The sequence below is a fragment of the Pleuronectes platessa genome, chromosome 14, assembly GCF_947347685.1.
Source record: "Pleuronectes platessa chromosome 14, fPlePla1.1, whole genome shotgun sequence".
Taxonomy (NCBI): Eukaryota; Metazoa; Chordata; class Actinopteri; order Pleuronectiformes; family Pleuronectidae; genus Pleuronectes; species Pleuronectes platessa.
This window is the reverse complement of record NC_070639.1, coordinates 17,864,227-17,889,818: the sequence shown is the minus strand read 5'-3', so window position 1 is coordinate 17,889,818 and position 25,592 is coordinate 17,864,227. Positions and strand designations below refer to the sequence as shown.

General features: G+C 41.3%; 1 protein-coding gene across 6 annotated transcripts; it reads left to right on the top strand.

Annotated features, from left to right (window-relative positions):
- The first annotated feature begins 181 nt into the window (after nt 1-181).
- On the top strand, nt 182-25,251 carry LOC128455721 (alsin). 6 transcript variants are annotated; one of them, XM_053439522.1, is made up of 41 exons: nt 182-366; nt 1,832-1,965; nt 2,460-2,620; nt 2,896-3,120; nt 3,361-3,551; nt 3,843-3,875; nt 3,969-4,169; nt 4,503-4,627; nt 4,767-4,984; nt 5,270-5,357; nt 5,749-5,930; nt 6,417-6,561; nt 7,032-7,128; nt 7,274-7,351; nt 7,497-7,724; nt 8,550-8,721; nt 9,051-9,246; nt 10,021-10,086; nt 10,377-10,536; nt 10,742-10,873; nt 11,307-11,435; nt 11,711-11,734; nt 13,066-13,136; nt 13,525-13,591; nt 13,734-13,912; nt 14,637-14,702; nt 15,014-15,112; nt 15,380-15,544; nt 16,086-16,197; nt 16,624-16,701; nt 16,930-17,066; nt 17,304-17,459; nt 17,545-17,659; nt 18,262-18,419; nt 20,477-20,569; nt 20,705-20,884; nt 21,031-21,076; nt 21,176-21,237; nt 21,660-21,809; nt 22,131-22,227; nt 22,433-25,251. In XM_053439522.1, the coding sequence occupies exons 2-41, from the start codon at nt 1,946-1,948 to the stop codon at nt 22,469-22,471; spliced, it is 4,941 nt and encodes a 1,646-aa protein (XP_053295497.1). In that variant the 5' UTR covers nt 182-366; nt 1,832-1,945; the 3' UTR covers nt 22,472-25,251. The 6 variants fall into 6 exon arrangements, with proteins under 6 accessions (XP_053295497.1, XP_053295496.1, XP_053295499.1 ...); XM_053439521.1 differs by having other exon boundaries at nt 1,829-1,965; XM_053439524.1 differs by having other exon boundaries at nt 1,788-1,965; nt 5,270-5,318.
- The last annotated feature ends 341 nt before the right edge of the window (nt 25,252-25,592 follow it).

Here is a 25,592-nt window from a genome sequence, read left to right as displayed (position 1 = left end):
CAATAATAAGAAATTCTGGTTTTAAGTGATTTATAATAATAATGAAAAAATTCCTCCTGCACTGGAATCTGCCTCAGAGTGAGACCTTCTCCTCAACACCACCTCCTCCCCTGCCGGAGCTCCGTGGCGGCGGCAACAGGTGTGGCCGCGCCGCGCGGTTTGTCCCTGCGCGGATTCCGTCACACAGCTTCACAACAAACACAACTGTCACACTCAACTTCTGCTCTTTCTGCGCAGCCCTGATTTAACCACATCCAACATGTCATAGATCCGTGTTTCTCTGCAGGGACGCGCAGGTATCCCGGACTCGTTCGGCGCCGCTGCATCTCACACACGTCTTCTCCTAGAGTTCGCACGGGCACGTCGGTAAGTTTAGTTTGCGTATGTTGTTAGCGTTAGCATGGAGCTAGTTCGATGCTCGGTGTGTTAGCTTATTAGCTTTACCCCTCAAAATGCAGCGACGACTCAGGACTTCTTTAGGAGGAGGTATAAAAGTGTCGCGTGGGAAACACGTTGACAACAACACTGACAGCTGGATATTCTAAAGTTACTTCGTTTCTGACCCGAGCACGTCTGTTGTTTTCTAATCGGCCAGGCTGGTTCTGAAAGGCTTTATTTACTGTGCTCAAACACATCAATAGTCGCAGCGTTGACACAATCTGTCAACGCACAGTCTGTGGGAACGGGAAAAAAACCCTGGAGTGATTGTGTTGAGAGCTCTGTGATCACGTGACGTGCTTTTCCCACAGACACAGTAATAGATCAGTGTTATTTCTATGTGTATGGTCAAGCTCTCTGCACGTCGCCATTGCAAAACTCTCTGAGTTGTTGGGACTTGTCAGCAGTGGTGTGTACATATAATCAGTGCAAAGTTAAGATAAAAGGAAACCCCTCCCCTGTAGGCACATTAGAAACTAATGGTTTAGTGTTTAGCGATATGGCTGAAATTAATATTGTAAATGTGACAGTTCGAACTTGATCGCTGAAACAGAAGGTTGAAGAATTAATCGTTTTGCACATACACAAGTTTTCTCAAGTTAACCACACACGTTTTCCACAAGGACTTGCAATGTAATTCAGTCTTGGTTATTCTAATTCAGTTTGCACATTGTGTCCATTGTGGAAGACATTGGATCAACATGTTTTTGTCAAAGCTAATACAGTTTCTATAAACGCCCCAATGTAACATTAGATATATCTAACTCTAGGGTTAGTATTTGACAAAATACCCCATGTGGTCCATTTTAAATCCCCCATGATGTTCGTTTAAGGATAAATAGGTCTGGGTTCTGAACACCGCGATGAAGATGGTAAGATTTAGGTTTTAAGTCACACAGGAAGCTAAAAAGGGAACATTGAGTTAAGTTTTGGTTTACCAAAGTGAAGTGGAAGCAGGTTTTGCCTGGATGGCTGAATATCAATTTGATGATGATGATGCTTTGCAAAACAGTCTGAACTATTGTTAAAATATTTTTTTATAATTTAAATCAGGATCAGGTTTATTCCCAAAAGGGTTTCAACATATAAGGAGTTTTCTTTGGTGTTTGATAAATCACAAACGTATATCGTGGGGAAATTAGGGCCAAAGATTATGCAGCAAGTCGTATAAGGTAAAAAAGACCAAGCTAAAATATAATACAACGCAAACATGGTGAAGAACGTTACTCTGATCCTGACCCAGAGGTGAACCAACTTACATATTGAATTCCTGTCTTTATTACACATTTCAGTCTTTATGTCAAGTTAATTAATAGAGTGAATACTTCCTCTTATGTTTTGTCAACTAGGCAAACACCTGAGGCCACATGAACCACAGATGTGTCAATAGCAGGACAGAGGATTCACTCTTTTCCTCCAAACGGATGTGTTGTTGAAAAAACAGAGCTTTGTTAGAAATGCCAGTAAAGATGTCGTCAATGTCCAGTGGAATGGAGCATCTGAAGTGATGGAGAACAGAGAGGAGAGGTAAATATGACACACACAGTCTTGTTCCTCTCCTGTTTATGTATATGTTAATAGATTTCAAGATACATTATCCGGCTGCACTAAAATAAAATGTTGGCAATTTAAACTTCTCCAGTAAACTAGTGTGTTGGTTCGGTAAGAGCCTTGTTGCTGCTCAGTCATGTGTTAGTCTCCTCCCTCAACACTTAACTACCTGTCAGGGCCTGCAGATGTGAACATGCACTTACTGGTTGATCGACATATTAAATGGAATTCAATTCAACTTTCCAAGAACTCATACCACAATCCGGCTGTGATTCATAGACAGTAACAGAAAGTGTGTGTAAAGGACAAATAAATAAACAACAATGGATTTAACGTAGAGGACATCTTGCTGTTAACGGGAGAGAATCATGATCTCAATTCTAAGGATAAACTGTGAAGCTCTGCTGGACAGAGGTTCAGCACAGAATTATCTAATATTTGATTGATACATTTGTTGTTTTTTATTACAGGCCTGCATATGAGCAGGTCCTCACACCTCCAGAGCGAGGACTTCTCCACATCTGGCAGTCAGCGGGGCCCAGGCAGGAGCTCTCTCTAGGGAGAGTGCTGCTTTCCAGGCCTGTCCTGCAGGTCACCCTGGGAGAACACCATGGACTCCTGCTGACACAGGGTGAGTGAGTATTTGTGGTGAAGTGCAGCTGGGAAATTAAGAGTTTTCACGTGAGGGCTAACATCATCATATTATGGATACAAATTCTCATATATATATATGGTTTTTCATGGATCTCCTCTTTACAACATGAGCACCTTGAGATTTTGATTAATGTCTAGTAGGTTCATCTAAAGTGGTGAATGTGAATTGCATGCGTAAACAGGTGACAAATTATTTTGTAAATGTCGTAACACGGTGACAATTGGATAAGTAATGTTGTTGTTATCCTCCAGGCGGTCAGGTGTATTCTTTCGGGGAGCTGCTATGGAGGGATCTGAGCATCCCGTTGTCTGCTCCGGTGCTGGAGGAGTCCCTGCTGGGGAAGTCGGTGGTGCGTGTGGCAGCTGGCGGCTTCCACTGTGGAGCGCTGAGTGAGCAGGGCAGTGTGTACATGTGGGGGGAGAACACTGCAGGACAGTGTGGCCTGACTGAGAAGGGCACTGTCACAAACATCACAGGTTGGTGTTAACACATTCCCAACTAAAACCCAACCGATACCAATATTGGGGAGAAAAAGATTTCCAATACTACATATATTGGCCTATATATATAAATATATAGTATGAATGTGTGTCAGGGCAACATAGATAGATTATACAAAGATCAAAAATAGTATTCTATAGTTTTGGTGTAAATTCCCTTCAAGTTGCATTTACACACTGAATGTGTGTGTGTGTGATGATCATGCCTTGTGGTAGTTTCAGAGCCATGCCTGGTCAGTGTCGTGGACAGTGAGGTCGTTCCTCCAGCGGGGGTTCGGGTCACGGATCTGGCCTGTGGACGGGAGCACAGCCTGGCTCTGTCGTCCCAGAATGAGTTGTGGGCCTGGGGCAGTGGCTGCCAACTCGGCCTGGTCACAAACAACTTTCCTGTGTGGAGACCACAGAAGGTAAGTTTGTGTAATGTTATTGAATTTAAGGAGCGTAGTCAGATGTCAAAAAGTCAAAATAAAAAGCATTTACTCAACCTTATAATGCAAATTTAATAAATACTGTTTTATCTAGTTTATTCTATTTGTATTTACCATTTGTTTAACTGAGCATACACACCGTCAACTCTTCTAAAACTGAATGTACCGTTTGATGGGGACTTGATGTTTTTGTTGAGCTGTGTGCATGTGAGAATTTGAGAAAACCTTTTAACCTAATTATCCAAATCTATATTATTATCTGTGTTCCAGGTGGAGCACTTGGCTGGCAGACATGTAATTCAGGTACTGGGTCTCCGTGATATCTTCACTGATACATTTAAAATACAATAACTATGTTCCCCTTCCAGAAACACCAGCTCTGTCATATCCCTGCAGGTGGCTTGTGGTGCCTACCACAGCCTGGCCCTGGTTCGCAGTTTACTTCCTCAGAACAACAACACCCTGAGGCCCCCTGAAAAGAAGGAGCGGGGCCCGTCGCCTCACAGCTCAGTGACCGAGAGGAAGGAATCGTTAACAGTTGATGACGCTCACTACTGTCCACTGGGGGTGGAGCTGTCTGAAGTTTTGATAGGGGAGGTAAAAATACTCTGAGAGGACGAAATTAAACAAATCTTGTGATCAGTAAATACATTCAAAATGGATACGATAAAAATAGTGTTAAAATAGTGCAGAAAATCTCACTACAAATTAAATTATAGCCTCAACAAGAAGGAAAGAAAACAGTCACATCATCTAGAGGCTGCAAAATAATTGTTGTTCTTGTGATCTGGTATAATGGGATCTTTGATGAGATTTTTCAGCTGCTATAACCCTACATCAAACTGCTTCTGTCAACTCGTGTCTAGATGCTTTTAAAAGGTTCAGTAGTTAAAGCAGCGTTTGTTGCCCCTGTCTGCTTTGCATTCACAGACCACTCCCAGGAGAAGAGATCCCAGACGACGGCTCCATCCTGTGGGGAGGTCAGCTGGCAGCAGCCCTGGCTCTGGACGTGGCTCATGCCCATATTCTGGAGATGGAAAATCCAGCACTACACCGTACAGAATTTTATAACTTATGAGTCTCTCTCTTTCATCCCTCTATTTTTTTGTTTTTACGTGTTTGCCCTTTGCTTTTAATATTTTTCTCTTTCTGTTGTTTCTCCCTTTTTGGTCTCCCTTCATTACACAACTTCAGGAAGTTAGCGGAGTTAGACGGACACGCTGATAATCTAACTCAGACTGACGGCCGCCCTGTGTCCCACCCTTTGCCTTGCTGGGGGGCCAATAAGAAGTCAGCTTTTCCTGATGAGAGGGAGCTCCAGAACATCCTGCAGAAACTCTCTGGTCACTCGTTAGAGACGCAGCCCATCACCGGGTCGGGAGATACTGACTCACTGAGCAGTCACACGTCAGGTTTGTTATGTATCTGTTTGGTTGAGGCTTTGTTCTGACATAAGATAATTTATTCGCTCATTTATCTCTTTATCCTCTTCTATTCTTATTCAGAAATCTGTTGCATTGTTGATTCTTTCTCACAAGTTTCCTTATTCATCTGTCACTCTTTGCTTTTGTGTTTGTCTCTTTTTTGCTCCATCTTGTGCACTTTCTAATTCTTCATTCATTCTTTTGCTGTAACCGTTTGATTTGTACCTTGACATGTGTGACTTTGTCCCTCTGTCCCTCCACCTTTCTCTCCAGATGACAGCTGTGTTTCCTCAACTCCTTCCACGGATCTTCTCATTTCCAGGTACAAAGACGAATCGCCAATAAAAAGTCAAACTACCAAGTAGGATTTCACTGACAATAAAATGCATTGTTTGGTCAAGAATGTTGAAATACAGTGTCAATCTTTATAGTTATTATTTTTATAAGAATATACATTGCAAAGGTATTTTTTGAGCAATTTAGATAAGTTTTAATTAAAGTTTATTCCATTTACATGACTTCAAGTTATAACTCAAAGCTACTAAAACAACAGGATCCTCATCTACCTTCTTCTGATTCCGTGTCACTTCTCTTTTAAAATACTCAACACACAATGAAAACTGTTCAAGTGAATGAGACAATGCTGGAATGTTAAGCCAGTCCGATACACACCCTGAATATTTGTGCTGTGATTCCGACCTGATCCTGCTCTCACCTCTAGTGTATAATCAGCCTGATCTTCTCCCCGACAGTAACAGTGGAGTGTCTGGGCCGTACTCCTCCTCCCCTGTGTGTTTGGATGAAGTTCGGCTCTGTCTAGAGGCGGAGAAGAAGGGGCTGCAGGGGCAGAAGAGCTCCAGTCTTACAAATATACATCAGAAGGGGAAAACGGCAGGAAACAGGAGATGCTCCCTGCCTGGAACACCCACCCATGGTAGGAATGGTAGGGTGTGAACAACTCGACTATAGGATTTGGAAATATGCTTTTCACTGTCAAGAGTCAGGAAGGAAGGTTGATGCCCTAATCTCTAAGTATAAAGCAGGAGTGTTTGCTCAGCATAAAGACTGGAAGAAGCTGTGCACCAAGACATATGTTACTCCATGTAAAACATGCTATTTGGTAAGCAAATTAAAATAATCAAATCTACTTAAAAGATGCTGGTAGGAGTATTTGTTTGAGCCAAGCTAAGCTAACTCCTAGCACTAGGTACATATTCCATTCACAGATCGGCGAGAGTTTCTTATCATCAGCAAGAAAGCAAACCTGTATCCTCATTGAAGTTGAGGCTGCAGCAGCTGAGTCACACCTGAAACAACAACATAAAACACAACCTGAATGAACAGCAAAATCCAATGATCAGAAACTGAATTGTATCATCATATTGGATTTTATCATGGGATCATATCTTTTTTCTTTAAGGGTCCCCAAGGCGACGGCGGCCATGTCGGACCCAGGCTGCAGCATCAGAGGATGTAGGAGACGGGTTGCCGTCTCTGGAGACAGAAGTGTGGAGCTGGGGCCGCGGATCTGAAGGGCAACTGGGTCACGGGGATCAGCTTGCTAGGTCTGGACATGCAAACACACACGTTTAATATATCCTGGCTTTTAAAAATGTTCTCAGCCAGAGAAAACAAAACAAAAAATAGAAGTGATACACACTGCTTGTATCAGTTTCTTCTGGTTCAGTGTGAGAAGCACATTAAGTACTTAGGATAAGTCACTTAATAAAAGACAGCGGATACGATTTGACTATAAGTTAATTCTAATTTTGTAGTGAGAATAAAAAAGTGTAAGAAACTTTTATCTGATCTGAAAACCAATTCTTACGGAATAGAGTAGTGTTTGTAAATTACTAATTTGTATTTTACTACATAAAACCTTTGTATTACTCAGATATTACTCACTTTATAACCTTTGTTTTATGATATAATACTGAAATTAATGATGTAAAAAATATACTTTGACTTGCAAAGAAACAACAAAGAAATAATAGACTTTGTATGTATGTTTGTCTCTTTCTCTGCGTGTGTCCAGACTCCAGCCTCTGTGTATCAAGTCTTTGACAGGCGAGGAAGTGGTTAAAGTTGCTGCAGGATCCCATCATTCACTGGCTGTCAGTGCTCAGTGCAGGGTAACAGACACATACTTCTTCTGTATGTTATGACTCTCAGGGACATACCACAATTTTCTAATTTTCTAAATGTTAGCATCAAGTTGGTCCTAGCAAACAGCGAAGCCCACGAGCACACTCAGACAGGCTATAATGTGTGTTGCAGGTTTATTCATGGGGCAGCAACATGTGTGGACAGCTGGGTCATGTCAACAGCCCTGTCACGGTTCCTCAGCAGGCGAAGGTACAGCAGTCTGTCAGCTGGTCCTGTTCTTTCACTCATTCATACTTTCTGCCATATAATCACTCACATGCTTATGTCTGTAATTCTGTCATTTAGTAAATGTCCTGATAGCCCACTATGTTTTGTCTCTGGCGGGACTGTGTAGCTGTCTGACGGTCTCCGGGTTTGGGACGTGTCAGCCGGTCAGAGCCACTCCCTTCTGCTGGCTGACGGAGATTGTGTCCAGCCGATCCTGTTGTACTGCGGCCAGCATCAAGAGTCATTATCAGCACAGAGTGAGAAATCCCACCAGAGTCAACGGTCAAGCCAGAGGTCACCCAGCAGGGCGGAGATTTATTCGGTCAGACCCACCCTGCTTCCCTTGTGCATGGAGGTTTGTAGGTTAAAAAAAACGGAACTATATTTTTTGTGTTCGCTTTCAATGTTATAATTATAAAGCATTTAGCAATGATATGCACCACTCAGCTAATTTGCAGTGGCCGTCCACACAAAACTCAGCAAGCATTCAATAATAGAAGACGGATGTAACTGCACCACTGGGGTGTGTTCATTATTAATATACAGGTTGGAGTTGTTGACCATGTTTAAGGTACACAAAGTTGGGCTCCTAAACAACAGATACATGAGGTCATTGGAGGATAGTGTCATCAAACAAAGTCCTTTACAGTTGCTATTATTTTTTCCTCTGCTGGTGTAAATAATTTGAACAACCGGTGAAAGCAGGAGAAATCCCAGAGCAGCAGAAAAATAAAGGAATTATCGACACAAGTCACATTACGAATTGGCGCTTTACACCCATTCGCATCTATACAGTGCTACTATATGCTGCACTTCTTCTATCACACACTGCCGGTACAGCTGTCCGGGACCATCAGGGTTCAGTATCTTACCCTGGGACACTTTGGTATGTAGACTACAGGAGCCAGGGATCAACCCACGACCTTCGGGTTAGAACAAGAAACAAGCCCAGGACAGTTTTTATTAATGACAAAAACAAAGACATGTGTCTTGCTAATGTTACTGCAATCTTAGAATGGGCAGAGATAGATGATCATCCCACATCCCTAACACTAATTATATACACGCAGAAGCCTCGCCTACCTTCTTCTGTCTGTAGGCTCAAGGTGATATTAAGAAAAACAGGATCATGCCGTCCATTTACTAATGACATTAGTTTCTTCTCTGTCTCTGTGTTCAGATGGGTTACATTAGCAGTGTGTCCTGTGGTGGGCAGAGCTGTGCGGTGTTGGCAGATCAGAATGTCATGGGCTTCATCTCAGCGATCCACGAGCTGGCCTCCAGAGAGAGACACTTCTACTGCTGGTTGAGCAACACCAGGAAGCTGCTCCTCACCCCGCTACGCAGCAGAGGTGAGACAGACTTCTGTGTCTCCACCTCTGACCCCTTCTGGTGGGGGGTTTTGATAAGGGGAGTTGATGGGAGCCTGTAGCCAATCCCAGCTGACATCGGTTCAGGATCACCAGTCAATCACAGAGCTGACAAAAAAACACAAACATTCCTGCTGACATTCACGCCTACAGACAATTTAATCTAACCATCCATGAGGAGAACATGCAAACACACCGAAGAGCCCCGGTGGTTCCGGGCTTTGAACTCAGCACCTTGCTGTGAGGCAGCCGTCAAAATAGAACAAATGATATGTGAAATAATGAATGCATTATTTGTGTCTCCTCCACAGAGGCTTTGTGCCCGACGTTAGGTGAGCCCTGCACTCATCTCTTCTTCTCTCTCTGTGAGAGTTTTGTTCGCCTGAGCATCCTGATCGGTCGACACGCCACGTCACTCAGCTTCTTCCTGCATGATGTGCAGGGCGCCGATGTCAAGTCCCTTCCCCTGCTGACACATACTGATGACTTCCTAGACATTTATAAAGAGTAAGGTTCACCCTTTTTAGTCTCTGTCCAGCGTTCATTTAAATTTTGCCTGCTTTGTTTATGTTCCCATTTCTGTGTTGAATCTAATGTCAGTCAAATCGTTAGCATCGTGCATCAACTGTACATGGTCGGTATAATCAACATTTGATTATTCGAACAAACAGAAAAATCAATCTACAATATACTTCTCCATTATTACATTGGGAGGCAAAAGTGGGTTTTCATTTGTTCTCAGTGTCTGTTTATCATGTTTTTCCCACTTTCCCTCTTATTGTTATATTGTTCCTCTAATTAACTTTGGGCTCATCCCACTTTATTTATCATATCATATCAATAACTGCCATTTTTTTTTTTACCTAAATGTATCATCTCTCAGACAACACACAGTGTTACGAGGGCAAATACCAATGGTTTAAGTCCCCCTGTAATAACAGACACCACATACAATATCTGCACTGACTGCACTCCAGGCTTGGGCCTTCAAGTCAGTTCTTCTTGCCTGCACAGTTGGCAAACTTTTCACAGTACAAACAAGGAAGGTGAGTTGCCGAGCAAATAAAGTTAAACATCAAAAAGTTTCTGTTGACACTAGATAGTGCAAGAAGGGAAGGACTGTAAAAAGGTTGTAAAATAAATAAATAAAAGGTTCTATCTTTGATGTGAGCTCAAGAGTAGAAGTTGGTTTCACCAAGGTCATCCATTTGGCATTCTTCCACTTTATCTAGTGTTTGACTTCAAATGGAAATCCCTGATAAAAGCTCTCTATCTCTTCAGGTATTGTTTTGCACTTGGAAACTTCCACGTGATGGGGGGATTCCAGTCACTCCATAAACTCTCACTGTAAGCTCCTTTTATTCTTTATGTTCAGTTCTGCACACTTCAGACAAACAGACTCCACAGTCTCAGTAAATAGACCTGTGAGAGCTACTGCAGCTCGTCACAGCAACTCTCTATTTCTGTTTAAAAACCACCTTAATGTCTCCATGAAGAGATTTTGATGATCAATAAAGTAATACAAATAAATAAATGGATTAGCTTCCATTAACTAAAACAATACATTTATTTATTATACAATAGATAAATAAACTGCCGATAACTAAGTTTTGAGATAATCCTATTTCTCTGTCCAGTGAGGTTTTAGGTTCTCAGCAGAGCCTGCTCGCCCAGCTGTGTGTTCCAGATCAGTCTGTCAGTGGTGATGCTGATCTGGTTTCGTTGCTGTACTGGCCTCTGCAGCATCTCCGCCAATACAGCCGAGTTCTGCTCAAACTGGGATCCTGTTACGATGTGGTGAGGATGAACCTCTCTCCTCTTTCTGTTCGCTTTTTCTCTGAGTCACTCTTTTGAGCTTCCTGTTCCCATCTCTTTCACTTTCTTCTTTTTATTCCTCTCTGTATTTCCACAGATTGAGTAACTGTGGATATATTGTCAGTTATTACCGTCACTGTAAGAGGCCTACACCACAACTCTGTGTTCTGACTTTTCTCCCCCCCAGTTAACTGAGGAGTATCAATCCCTCAATCAGGGCTGCAGTCACTATGAGTCCCTGTCTTTGTCCCTGCTGAAGAGGAAGAAAGAAGCTGAAACCACATTTCTCTTCTGGAAGAGCCACTCTGGAAAAAATACAGTGAGCACAACACTCAAGTTTTGTTATTATAACCTACAATGTCTCTTCTTTACTCTACGGGTTTGATGAGAAACCCATCAGAGATTTTACATTTGTGAAAAGACCTGCCAAAGACCCTTTTCACAACACGGGGAAAAGGATGTTTCTGTTCACAACTTGATTTAAAAAACGGAGGCGTCTTTCATAAAAAACGTGTACAGGGCTTTTTTGGGGAAATGTAATTGAAATCTCACCAAACTGGTAGAATCATAGCTCAACAGTTAATCAATCAAAAAGGTATGCAACTTAACCCTGATATTAATTATGAAAGGGATATTAAGGGATTTATTGTTGCCACCAGCTGTTTTTCCAAAGTAGAAAACATTTAGCAGTTTCTCTTCATTGAGTTTGCCGGACTTTCTTACGGAGCTGTGGATGCATGTTTGTTTTTCAGGAGGTTCTGCGTCTCCCGCACCGTCGCGTCGTGTGTGAAAGCAGCAACAGATCACTCACTCTGCAGAAGGCCGGGCGCTTCTCTAACCACTGGTTCATACTGTTCAACGACGCCTTGGTGCACACACAGGTACACACACACACACACACTAACACATGCAAACACTCATGCAAACACAGATAGTTTGCCCAACAAAAGTTACTATGTAAATATGATTAGCCACCATTACCAGTAGTATAATCTTTCTGTGCAGCTTTTCAAATGATTTAAACATCAGAGAAAATCCACAGGCTCTTTGTCAGCCTTGCTCAGACCAGACAAAGCTTTATGTGCAGCCTCCTTGTGCTTCTTATCATCTACGTACCATCTTTTAAATGTTCACATTGTGTCTTTCGTTCACTCAGAATGCCATTCCCTCTCAAAACTTTGTAAGTATTTCTGACACCGGTTTATTCAACTTCACCTCCCACCAACCAGTAGCCACCCTGAGCTTTGTGCTGCAGCAGCTTACTGTAGCTGGGCCGGCCTCTGTTCACTTCTCACACTCTTGCAAGGGTCACGTGGTTTTAGCGAACGAATATATGAATATTAACACAGAACATTGTGTAATGTTAAAGGGGCTCTTTGCCCAAACTCCATTTCAGTTTTACTACTTCCAGATGGTTTCAGTTTGATTCGCAGAAATCTGCAGATACTTGTTAAACACTCAGATAATGTGACACAAAGCTAAAAACTAATTGAGTTTAGTACAACAGCCCTCCTGCCTTCATGAAGGGTACAAGGTGTCTAATATGTAATCTGATCATTAAACAAAATTAGTATTCATGTTAGACTTAATTGAATATTGTGGATGTTGTGATCCTTAGCATTACAAATGACCTGTGTTAAAATGTATTTGTGTTATGCATGATATTTTGTTCTGATGGCTTATTCTATGTAAACTTTAGCTGCTGCAGAACAGACTGCACTGTGTATGTATTTGACTTTAGCTGCGTTTGTAACATTAACGTTAATCAGTTTGTGGTGAAAGGAATGCAACTTACTGCTGCACTCCAGCTTTCAAGAGCATGTAATCCGAGACACATCTGCAGCTTTGAACAGGATGAGTCCGGATTGTGTACAGTTTGCTACTGAGCCCTTGTGTGTTTGGTGTGGGGTGGTGTGTTGATAAACTGCAGGTAGTGGTGACACCTTCCCTGCTTCTCTCTCCTGTTTGTGGTTTGGGTGTATGTGTTGTGTTGTAGCTTTTTTGTAGATTTTAGATATTTAAACGCATTTTTCCTACTTAGTTTAGTAGGTAAATTGTATTAAGCTATGTTTTTGTGCATTACCAATAAACTATTTTACCCCTTATGGTTGCTCATCATCACACATTTGGGACTTTTTAGGTTTCCTACCTTCCTGTCATTCCTTTCAGGTTTGTCTCGACCACAAAAGTGGTGTGGAGACATTAATAATAAACCACGAAGGTCATGTTCCATTGAGGGAATTACTGACACATCTTTTGCAGATTCAGGAAGTGGTACACAGTGACAGCTCATTAATCTCATTTAAGTTCCCTCACATGCATATACTGTATAGTCAAACTGAGAATGCAAGGTTTTGTGGTACTTCCTTTATCAATTTACAGTGAGCCGCAGATGCACACTCATGAAATTTCTGAAGATACCCGTTTTGAAATAGCAGAGAGTTTGATATCCGGAGTGTGGGAGTTTTCAGATCTCCTTCTGTCTGTCTGTCTGTCTGTCCCTCCCTGCAGTTCTCCACACATCACGTCTACCCTCTGACCTGTCTGTGGGTGAAACCAGTTACTGAAGACACCAGGGGACTGTGAGTTTGTTGTTCCTCAAAATCCAAATTATGAATGTTAAACCTCACATAACTGATGCACATAAATACATCATGTAATGTTATAGCACCAGATTTGTTTGCCTATGCCACAACAACGTTTAGGCCTGAATACATTTTCTTTTAAATCCTTGATTTTGAGTGATTTTAAGTTTACTGAAGCTTTGAGTTTACTGAAGCGCACTCAGGTCAAGAAAGCAGCAAGTATCTCTTCAGAGGTGTGAAGATATAAACCTGCCGGAAACAAATTATCAAAACATATTCTTTCATTTTGCTTCCTATTTTAATGAATTGCACTTCACTCTCAGATCTTTCTCATAAAAACCTGTTGAGTGTATATGTTGAAGTTAATATTTGTCCTTGTCTTCAGCTATGCCATAAAAATAACATGTCCAGAAGAGAGTTTCACCCTGGTTGCCTCAACACCACAGGAAAAGGTACATTTATGGTTTGTTTATATCATACAAACATATTCTCCTGGCAAACATTCATGCCAGGAGTTTGTGAATGTAGAAAGAACTGCAGATTAAAAAAGAAAACATTGATATATATATATATACAATTTTGTCCCCTCTGCAGAACAAGTGGCTACGATCTCTAAACCAGGCGGTAGATCAGGTGCTGGGTGGTGGAGGTCAGGGCTCATCGCCTGGGGTGACAGCAATATCGCGTACAGCCACCTACACGTTCACTGGAGAAGGAAGTTTTAAAGACGCCTATTACACCGGGGGCTGGCTGGCTGGACGAGTTCATGGCAGGTTAGGGAGGACGTTTGTTCAGTGCCTCCCACAGGATGGGAATTTTGTTGTGGTGGGAGGCATGCTTCGTGACTAATGAGGCAGTTTAGAGGAGGAGAATGCAACCAAGGTTATAGCTATAGTTAACAGATGTCCCCTACAGGCCTCACATGCAGGCTATTGGTGGATGCTGCAAATATTCAAGCTACTAATGACAACTCAGCGCGCAGAACTCAGACAGGTGTACGGCCAAGAAGGAGTTTGTCTGAAATGAGGCGTTATACTGAAACTGAGTGATTATCTACCTGGGCAGGACGCCCAAGCAGCCTTGGGATATTGTTTGTCTGTCTGTGTGTGTCCTTGCATGGGCCCACTCAGTTTCCATCTCTAGAGCTTACATGTTATGTAATGCTTTGTTCCCAGCTCATATCTACATTGCACCACACAATGATAACATACATTTGAATTCATTAAAACGTGCAGAACCAGTGGTGTAACACAGTGTCTTTATATCAGCTCTCAAACTACTTGAGATTTGTGGTGCAAGCAGATTGGGAATTAATGAGCTATCAGTGCATCTTTACGGGATGAGTTCAGTGTACAGCACATTTGGTTAATTAAGACTTTGTTAGAATAAAGAGTCAAGTTGACTCTTTCTGATAGAAACTAATTAAATTACCACAGAATGTAATACTGGCTGTGTAAATAGTGTATGCAAATGGTAAGATACAGTTTTTTCTTTCAGAGGAACCATGAAGTGGCCAGATGGACAAACTTACTCTGGGAACTTTAAGAACGGACTGGAGGATGGGTCAGTACATTAACATGGTGTCGTACAAAGGAGCTGCTTAAAATGCTGTTCATTTTCAACATGAATCATATCTCGAGCCTTAGGGAGATATGTGAACGGAATATCAAATATGCATGAACTTGTAGAAATAAATAATGTCCACATGATACAGAAATAATGTTGGGTAGGCAACTTGAATAACAATTTAAACATTTAGTTAGCAGATTCACTGAAACCCGATTTTTGCTATTTACAAAATCAATTGTCTGATTGACCAGTAAAGTTTAAACTATTGCTGCAACATTCCCGTATACTTTGTATTTCTCTTGTAGCTATGGGGAGAGTGTAATGCCTAACAAAGTACTGAATAAGCCAGACTACTACCAAGGACAATGGAGAGATGGCAAGATCCATGGTTTCGGCAAGTACAAGTCAGTGCACTGTTTTCTTTTGACTTTTTACTAGGTGTAGCATATGACAACTGAGCCGCAGTGTACTTCTCATCCTGTTTAATTTTTGTCATCAGCAGTAATTTGGGTCCAAGCAAGTCACCAAAATTGGGGCTGGGGTGCTACATCACCTCTTTGTTATTTTCAATCAGTGACCTGTGTGAGAAATGACAGAATCCTGGCAGTCATGGTGTATTTTTCTAGACATGACCACAGGGCTGCATTCATGCCTCTGTGTGTTCTGCCCAGGTATGCCAGCGGCGAGGTGTACGAGGGCTGTTTCTATGAAGGGCAGCGGCAGGGTTACGGCATGCTGAGCTCGGGTAAACAGGCCAGGACCTCCTCCAGCGTTTTCATTGGACAGTGGGTCCAGGACAGGAAGACAGGATATGGAGTCCACGATGACATCACCAGGTCTGATTAATTCCTTTGCTGCAAGCCAGAAGAAAGCTTTTCAGCATTTACAAGTTGAAAATTCATATTTACGGTTGTGGTCACCCCCCCCCCCCCCCCATGGAACACACATGATGTTTCCTCTAAGGTTCTCTTTAAGGACCCTTAAAAACCCTGGAGACTAACCTTTATTCTTATTTTCCTGTAAATAATAATAATAATAAATAATTTTTGGGTTGAGCCTCCAGCGACATTGTTGTTCAATGTTTAGAATATCAGCTCTTAAAGGAAAAAAACGCGTCACTATTTCAGAACATTCTGTCTTGAAAAATGTATTTGTGGGCTGATGAATAATTACTTGATTACATTTTTATGATCAATTATAGATGTACTTGTCAGCCCAAAATATTTCAGTGGGAAGTCAAAAAAAATTCTGCAAACAGGCAGTTTTCCAAATAGTAATTTGTCATTCTGACTGTACTGAAAAGTGTGCAGTGAATTAATTAAAATGTCATTTGGCACACTGCTGTCATTAGTGACTTATCTCATGTGTTTTTCCCAGAGGTGAAAAGTATATGGGTATGTGGCTGGACGACCAGAGAAATGGCCAGGCTGTAGTCGTCACCCAGTACGGTGTGTACTATGAAGGGACCTTCAAAGAGAACAAGATGATTGTAAGTACAAGAGGCTCTTTACACATGTCAGAGTTCTTTGTTGTTTCTCTACGTGTGTTAGTGCGTGTGTGTCTCCTGTTCTGGTTGCTAATTGAAATATGGACTTTTTCCTTTGTTTTGACTGTAATAGATTGATAAGGTCCAGCATGGTACATCATAACTTTGGACTTTGTTCTAAAATGTATTTCTCTATATTCATCTGTTTTTTTTGTGTTCCGTCTTACACAGTCTCGTTCCTGCAGCCACCTTGCTTCTATTCAATTGTTCTCAAATAAGCAATTTTGGGGCATTTTAATTAACCAATGTGAATTTATGAAGTAATATTAGTTAAAAAAATTAAACAAATGTAATCTATGGACACAATACTAATGATTGCATATTTGTTTTATAACTGCATAAAGTTTGACTCATTGTATTTTTGATCAGGGTTCAGGGTTGTTGGTGTCAGATGATGACACAGCTTTCCATGGGGAATTTGCTGATGACTGGACTGTCAATGGGAAGGTAGAGATCATCTCCTTCATCTGTGTGTCCGTCATTCTCTCTCAAAACTTGAGTGTTTAGGTCAAATTACCTTTACAACTTGTTTTAAAGCTCCATGAAGATAAGAAACTTTTTTTTTTTTTTTTATCTCTCAGTACTTAAATCCTTACCTATGTAGAAGATGACAGTTGTTAGTGAAGTTATTGCAGAGGTCTTCAAACAACGTCTCCTCCCTTGTTTTGTCCTCAGGGGGTTTTGTCTCTGGCTAACGGTGACTGTCTGGAGGGACTGTTCAGTGGAGAGTGGAGCACAGGCCTGAAAGTGGTCGGAACTTACACCAAACCAGCTGCTGATGAACCTGACAATAAAGAGAGAAACAGCTTGTTGTGAGTATTATATTGTATCGTCTTGAAATAGCAATTAACCTGTATCCTGAACTGATTTCAGCCGGGCGCACCTCTGTTGAACAGCCACGTCTCACCTCTGCAGACTGTTGTGTGTTTTTCGGTGTTTGTGAGGATTAAAGGGAGACTGTTGGATGTTATCAAAAATATAACAGGATATTATACTTTCAGTGTGAAACAAATGAATTAAAATGAGTGTAACTCTGTGTGCATGAGCAGCAGGCTGGGTCAGTATCTGGTGCCTTCAGCTCAGAGGTGGCGCGGTGTGTTTACTGAGTGCTGGAGTCGACTTGGCTGCACAGCAGCTGGAAGAGGAGAGAGGACTACAGCCTGGGAGAACATCGCTGTCACAATAACAACTGCACAACGACACAGGTATATATATCAACACACGCTGAAGCAAATATAAGTTCATACTCACATAAATCAATATGTATCTGTGTGTATTTTGTGTCTGTAGTCCAAACCTGAGTAGGTCTCAGAGTAAAGCATTGGAGAGTTTGGAGTTTATTCCCCAGCAAGGAGAAGTTGTCACCACTGCAAACTTTGACAACATACGAAGATATCTCATCAAGGTACAAGTGAACTCTCTGCATCCCTGTCTTTTTAATGATCGGTACATTGAACAATTGTACAATAGAAACGTATCAATCCACAGACCATTTACAATGTTGTTTAACATTAGCTACAACAAAGTAATAATGTCCCTTGATATATATGTATATACATATACATATATACATATATAAGTATATATATATACATATATGTTTTTTTCCTTAAATCGAAGACTTAGAATTTTCTCTATTCTTTGGGTTAGTCTTTTTTTTTCATCTCCTCAAACTGACCTGTAACTGTTAAAACTTTGTGTGGACAAGACATCAGTGGGATGCCGCATTGCTGATGAATGAGACATTATGAGTATGTTGTTAACTGTTGTAACAGCTGGTGTACAGTGAGGATTATGGCTTGGGTTGATAAACCGCTGCAGATCATGATGATTTACAGTCACTGCAAACACTTAATTGCAGGATTTTTAGAAGTTAGATGTTGAAACGACATGCTGATAAAAACTGCTATCTGGAGTTTCTTGTCACTGATACATCACTTGACATTTAATAATTGATATTGACATAGAAAGTATAGTTATCATTGTCTGTGTGTGGTTGTATGTCAGGCATGTGAGACCCCTATCCACCCTCTGGGCTGGCTGGTGGAGACGCTGATAACAGTCTACAGGATGACTTATGTTGGAGTGGGATCCAACCGCAGGCTGCTGAGACAGGCTGTCCAGGAGGTCCAGGCTTACCTCACCCATTTCTTCAGCCTTGTCAGGTACAGTCAGCCCCTGGGGTCTCTCCCTTGTTTGCCTCTCAGGCCAACTCATTTGGCTCAGGTATGAAACGAGGGCTGTCGTCTTCTCACCAGCTGGTGCTGTGATATGTTTGTAGTGGGAGGCAAAGACGAGAGAGTCACTGCACCGACTCAAGGTTCTGACTCAAGGTTCCGACAAAAACCGAGCACACACACGGTTCGAATTAAAATGATTTATTAAACAATTTACATGAACAACTCAGGGTCATGTGAAAAATGTGTGCAATCACGATGTTGCTGAAAACCTAATAAAGCAAACCAAACAGAGAGTGAGAAAAGGCCAGTTTTACAGGATTTACCAGGTCAGATGAATCTCCTCTTACTGGTGACCTCATCTCTTCTTGGATTCTTCCTGGAAAAGGGAGAATAAACAAGACCAAAGTTTCTCTCCCTTCTGACAATTTACTCATCCCCCTGTCCTTGCTCCTCCGTGTCCTGGAAACCGGTCCACCAGTAGCAATACCACATGTTTTTCCACAAAATAGAACATATTACGCACGTAGAATAAGAATCAAAAAGCCTTGGATTATTTATTCCCTTGTACTCCAGAAGGTATTTCTCTTCTTTTCTTTTTCTATTCCAAGTTTGGCTCATTCAGATGTAAAATATGGCCACACTCACTGCCCTGTCCGTGCTCTCACCCCGAATGACCAGTCTTCAGCCGGTGAGACATACACTGCTGAAACAAAGATGGGAGCTAGAAGTTAGCCTGTGAGTCGGAGAGGTCCGATGGGAGGGGGTCGGATGAACTGGTTGCCTTTTTTTGTATAGCCTGGTCTTGCTAGCTTTTCCAGGACGACCAACCCTAGCTATGAGTCAGCCTGATATCTACCTGAGCCTGAGAGGAAATGAGATCTACTGTCCTTTTGTAATTCCTGTAGTAATTGCGCTAAGGTTTTCTTTCAGCATACTAACAGCTGTTTTATTGCTCCCTTACATCTGTTCCGTACAGTTGTTTATTTGTCATTATTCTCTGACGCCCTGGTGCTGCATGATCTATAAGTGTTGCAGCAGTCAACCGATACCAGCTGTTTTTCTTTTTGTTGCTTATTTTTACACATTTGACAGCTGACATGCTGTGCATCATGGGAAGCTGCCGTCTCTTCAAAATGACAGCAGAGGGAGCGCGGACGTCCTGTCTGGTGTACACACTTCCTCCACTCCCAGTGCTCTTCCTCACATCTCTTCTCTCTCACATCACCTGCTGGGAGGAACTAAGATGTGAGGAAGTGACATGAGTTGGGGAAGCGAGGACCCATCCATTATCTATACCGCTTATCCTTTGAGGGTCACAGGGGGGGAGCTGGAGCCAGTCCCAGCTGACATTGGGCGAGAGGCGAGGTACAGGACAGGTCGCTATTCCATTACAGGGCTGACATACGTGAGACAAACAACCATTCACTGTGGGAGGAAGTCTGAGGACCTGGATGAAAACATACCTCTTCTTGTTGTTGTGTTAGTGAAATTAGAAAAATACCTAAATAAACCAAGCCAAGCAGCAGGGAGGTAGAATGAGGTGTAAATTGTTATCGCTGCCCCTTTCATCTCTGCAAGACATTTTCTTTTGTTTAAATACATGAAACATTGATAAACCTCTCCATTTACCGTATGTTAGAAACGGTCTTTTCTCATGAATCTATTGCACTTCTGTCCGTCCTGGGACAAGGACCCCCCCCCCCCCCCCCCACATGGGACTCTGTGAGGTTTCTATGTTTTTTCCCCTGATTGGTCGTTTTTCCTCACTCTTGATGTGGGTATGGGCAGAATTTGTCAGATCTGCCCTATGAGGAAAATATGAGGCTATACGAATAAAATCCAATTGATTGATTGATACTGTGGACACAATGACTACATGAGTAACTGTGAGCTACTGTTTGACTATATTGATTTTATCAGTATTGTGAGGATTGATATTTCCGACCACAGATGATCATTTTCAAGCCCAACAATGTCATGAAGACCAAGGATGAAATTCAGCATAAGAAATACAGTTTACAAACATTCGTCTTTGTGTGCAGGTTTCTTTTTCCTGGGTTACCCGATGATGGCTGCATCATCCCAGAACCCCCTGCCTCTCCATCCAAAAGCAGGCACAACTCCACCACAGAAGGGTGAGTGTAAACACACATGCATACAGTCTATAACCCAGCCACATTTCCTAGTCAGCTCAGCCATCTCTGTTATACAGACTGTATGTTAAACCTCCATCTGTCTTTCCCTCCTCTACCTGCACCTTTGTTCTCCAGCGTTGTGGTGGTGAGCTGCTCGTCTCTGCTCCTCCCGTTGCTGCTCCCTCGACTCTACCCTCCTCTCTTTACCCTGTATTCCCTGCAGGAGGAGCAGGAAGAGGCCCAGTACTGGGAACGCATCATCCGACTCAACAAGCAGCCTGACCAGTCCCTGCTCAGCTTCCTGGGAGTGCAGGAGTATGTACATGCAAAACACACACACACACACACATACAGACATGTATATGTAGTGTGTCCTTTCATTGAAGAATAGCACTTTACTAAGTTTGCAAAATATATTAATCTTATTTGCTTAAGTAGTCATCTTTTTCCACCTCATGTAGGAAGTTCTGGCCAGTGTGGATGTCAATTCTAGGAGAGAAAAAGCAGGTCAGATTCCAACTGTCTGTTCTCCTCTAATAGATGAACCCAACCTACAGTTAGAATGTTTTTTTTTTCTTAAACATGTTTTCTCTGCTTCTGTCTCAGATTGTGTCCAGCAGTAAAGATGCCTGCTTTGTTTCCGCTGTAGAGACACTCCAACAAATCAGGTAGCTCCCATGTTAACTGACATGACATACAGGCGACATCATAAGATCAAATTATTACAGTATATATATCCTGTTTATCTTAATATTGTGTGATGATCAGTGTGTGTTTAAGATCACAGCTCACATCAAACTTAACACAACGGAGGTTATTTGTGTTTTTAGGAGAAAGTTGCTAGGTTACATTTAAATTCATTCTTGAGATTAGAAGAATGGAAATTCACGACGGGACAGAGACTGTTGGGACACTATTCTACCAAAGGTCCCATTTTATAACTCATCATCAGCACATGCGAAAATCCAAGTGTCCCCTGAACTAATGTGACAGATCATTCCAACACTAATCATACAGCATTGATAACTTTTAAAGTTCCTGTGTTAGTATGTAACCAATGAATTAAATATTTGTCTTCCTGCACATGCAGCACCACTTTCACTCCTTCAGATAAACTCCTGGTCATCCAGAAAACGTTTGAGGAGTTGACCCAGGAAGTGAAACCTATGCTGGATGGTAATTTCCTGTGGTGCATGGATGACTTGCTCCCACTCTTCCTCTACGTGGTCCTCAGAGCGAGGTGTGTCTTGTCCCACACAAACCCACTCACACACCTTGCTAGTAGATGAAGACGTTGCATATTGTCTATTCTGCAGTTGGTTTCTTATTTACTGAAAATACTACGAACACTTCTCAGACCAACAATAAGGTGGAACTGTTACTGTGTAATGTCTTCACTGCTGGTCCTTTTCTTCTTGGAATGGAAAGTCTTCTGTTAAAATGCTCAAAACTAGATTCATCCCAGTGAGGAATAGCGCAATATCTGTAAAATATAATGGTAAGTTACAGTGAGACATGGTGTGACTGGTTGCTAAAACATATTGTCTGCTCCGTTCTCCAGGATCAGGAATTTAGGAGCTGAGGTCAGTCTGATAGAAGATCTGATGGATACCAACGTTCAGCATGGAGAGATGGGTCTTATGTTCACAACACTTAAGGTGACAACACACACACACACACACACACACACACACACACACACACACACACACACACACACACACATATATTTGAAATCTAGAATAGAAAATTCTCCATCCCATTTTTTCCACTAAGTATTTTTGAATTGGTTTATGTAGTTAAACCAACCTCTTACACGTTGTCTGAAGTATTTTTAAACATGTCCACTTGTCTCTGCTGCAGGCCTGCTACATCCAGATCCAACATGAGTCCACTTTGTAGGAGCAGGTAGGAGGATGCCCCACAGTCCAACCAGACCTAGAAACCGCAGTGCTGACTCAGTGCTGCATTCACAAGAGCTTCCAGAACAAATCAGTAAAACCAGCGGGGTTCACTGGTGGCCACTAGGAGGCTGCATGAGGCTGCACAGACAGAGCAGAGGGAGGAGACACCTTTACCTTATATCAACACACAGGAAATGATGTCTGACACCTCAGTCACTGTTCATCCTTGCGTTGCGACACTCCAGTGTTCTTTCTCTGCTATTGAAGACAGTGTACATAGGAAAGTAAAGCATCGCCCTCTTGTGGACATGTTAAAAACCTGCATTATTGTCTCGATAACATGGCTGTAAGTGGCTACTGTGGATATATAGCAACATTTTTTTCTAATAGACCAGCTGAGCTTATAATATTTTTTTTTTCCATTTACAATATTTTCCAAAAGTGTCATTTTTTAGACTAGAATGGAATTAGCCTGTGAGATGTTGTATGTCAAATTTGTCCCATAAATTTGTCACGTTTCCAGGCAAAGGGAACTAAATAATTTAGTCTGAAACATGACCACATTTTAAAGGGAAAATCACAGGTTAATAACAAATAAAAATTTAATTATGATTCTAATGGCTCAGCATTAATGATAGCAATTTAACAGTGCATTTACCACAGTAAAAACACTGTTGGGCTGGCCCAAAGTTAATTTAGTAACAGGTACCTATTTAAACTGTATGTAGTGGTTTATCGAGTGCGGCAACTACTGTGTTATAAAAAAAAAAAAATTTGAGAAATGACAGAAGCTTTTTATACTGTCGGCTGATCAGCGTCTTTTGAAACTGAAAATATTTGTCTTGCACTTCAGTATGTTTTTAGCATTTTATATGGTGGCGTGAGGTGCTTCATCTTGGTTGCATTGCACTGATTTCAGAGCATCCACATGAGACACAGAGGGATTTAAATATATCAGAGTTCGACTCACCTCCGGGGCAGAGATCAAACCTTAGGCTCACCAGTCAGCAGTTGCGGCAGCTCAAATACAAACTGGACGAAAAGTTTGTCTTTTCTAATTAAAAAAATCGCTTGTAACATTAAGTTTATTATATGCTAGTAACTTGCATAGAGATCAAAGATCCCTCTTTTGTAACCTCGCCTCTCGCTTCCTTTAGAGTGGTGTGTACAGTTGGGATATGTCTTTTCAATGCAGGAGAGGTAGTTCACACTAAACAGACTGCCAGTTTTCTGGGACTGTTTAAATTATTTGTCGTCATTTTTTTTTTTTCTTGCTCTACACATCTGATCTGTGTGTGAAGGAGTTCAGATATTCATCACCAATATACAACTGACCGGTAGAACAGTAATAAGTCACTACAGCGAAAGGATCTGTACTTGACTTAATATTAGGGCAGCGTGTGCGTGCGTGTGATTGAGCGCATTACAAACAAGTCTGACAAGGAACAATTTTAGTGTTGCACTGACAGTATTGTTCGATTGAACAGTGTAAAAAAAAAATTATCAGCTACTGCACATGTCTTCCATGAACGTCTATCACTGTGTGTTTTAATGCAGATCCAGAATTACCTATTTTTATATTTCCTACCTTATAATCTCACTTACAATTGATTTCAATAACATACATTGTTCCTCTGAATCCATCTGTATATATTTGTGAAGTCCCAGATCGTCACAACGTCAAGTTGGACTGTAAATCAGAATGAAAAGAATTATTTGGGGCATTTATTGTTAGAATGTGATTTTAATATATTACAAATAATTTATAGCAAAGAAAGAATTTATTTTCTGCTAAATTTCGCACAACCTCCCCTGCAGTTTCAGGTCTTAACCTGTAATGTGACATATTGTTAAAGATATAGGCCCAGTGTCATAAAACAGAAGCTACATTCCGAGTACAGCATGTCCTGCCATCATGTTACTGACCGTTGATGACCTGAGTCTGTTGTATTGATGTCAGGAATAAAACAACTGTAAAACACTCAGGTTGAACGCAGCAAGAAACATTCTGCCAAAATAACAAGCAAGCAGCTGCTGGGTTCAAAATAAAATTATCTTCTAATTTCTAATTTTCCAATTTCTATCATTTCACTTGAAAAGCGTTCATACTTTATTCCTACACACATCTTTTGCGGAATGTAACATGTATGTTGCAGCACAGTAGGTTCAATGTTTTTGTTATTGCTATTTAAATCCCTGGTTTGTTATATATCTAATGTAGATGTAGCATCAAAGGAGGAATGATAAGAGCGCCTGGGTGAGGACTCAGTCCTCCGTTAATACCAGGTTAAAGAACAATCCAATGTATTACAAGTCTCAAAATACAAATGAGTATATTTCAGGACCGAATAATCTGCCTTCACAGGTCTGAAATATGATAATTGATCATACTGAGTATTTCTCATTTTCATTTTTATTGATAACATCATGGTCTTATATGAAGCTGCAGTTTGAGCAGGAAATGTATCATGGTGAATTGTGGCTAAAAACAAAACAAACCAATCAAAATAAAATACAAAATGATTACAACTGATGTGGTGCATGAATTGTGATAAATTTTCCAAAACATGTTACGGTCCTGGATTTCTTGGAGGTTTCTTGAAGGCTGAAAACTGAATTAATGATTAGTTTTTCTAGTTTCATTTATTTTTGTGATGATCAGGGGACCTGACTGTAAAACATTGATTGTTTTTTGATGGACAAATGAACTATCATAGGAAATTAGTAAATGTGTTTACTCAAAAAAGGACAATAAAATTGGGTTCATTCTAAAAAATATGTCTATGAAAACACTTTCTTTCATATCTTAATGCTTGGATACTGGAACACTTTCTCTGTCCAACTGAAGAGTGAAACTTGTCGTGGCAATTTCTACAATCCCACTCTACCAACGAGGAGCGAGACACAAATTCTCTTCCAGTATTGTCGCACTTCAATGCTCAGAGCATGGTGCATACAACAAAGGTTAGTTTGTAATCTGCACACCGATGGGAAGCAGTTCTCCCCCACACTCTGGATGGGGTTATAACAAAGTCAAAGGTTGGGATCTTCTGATGAAATCTAAACAACAATGCCTTAGTTAAAGCAATCAGGCCAAGATTCATTCAGAAGTACAGGAT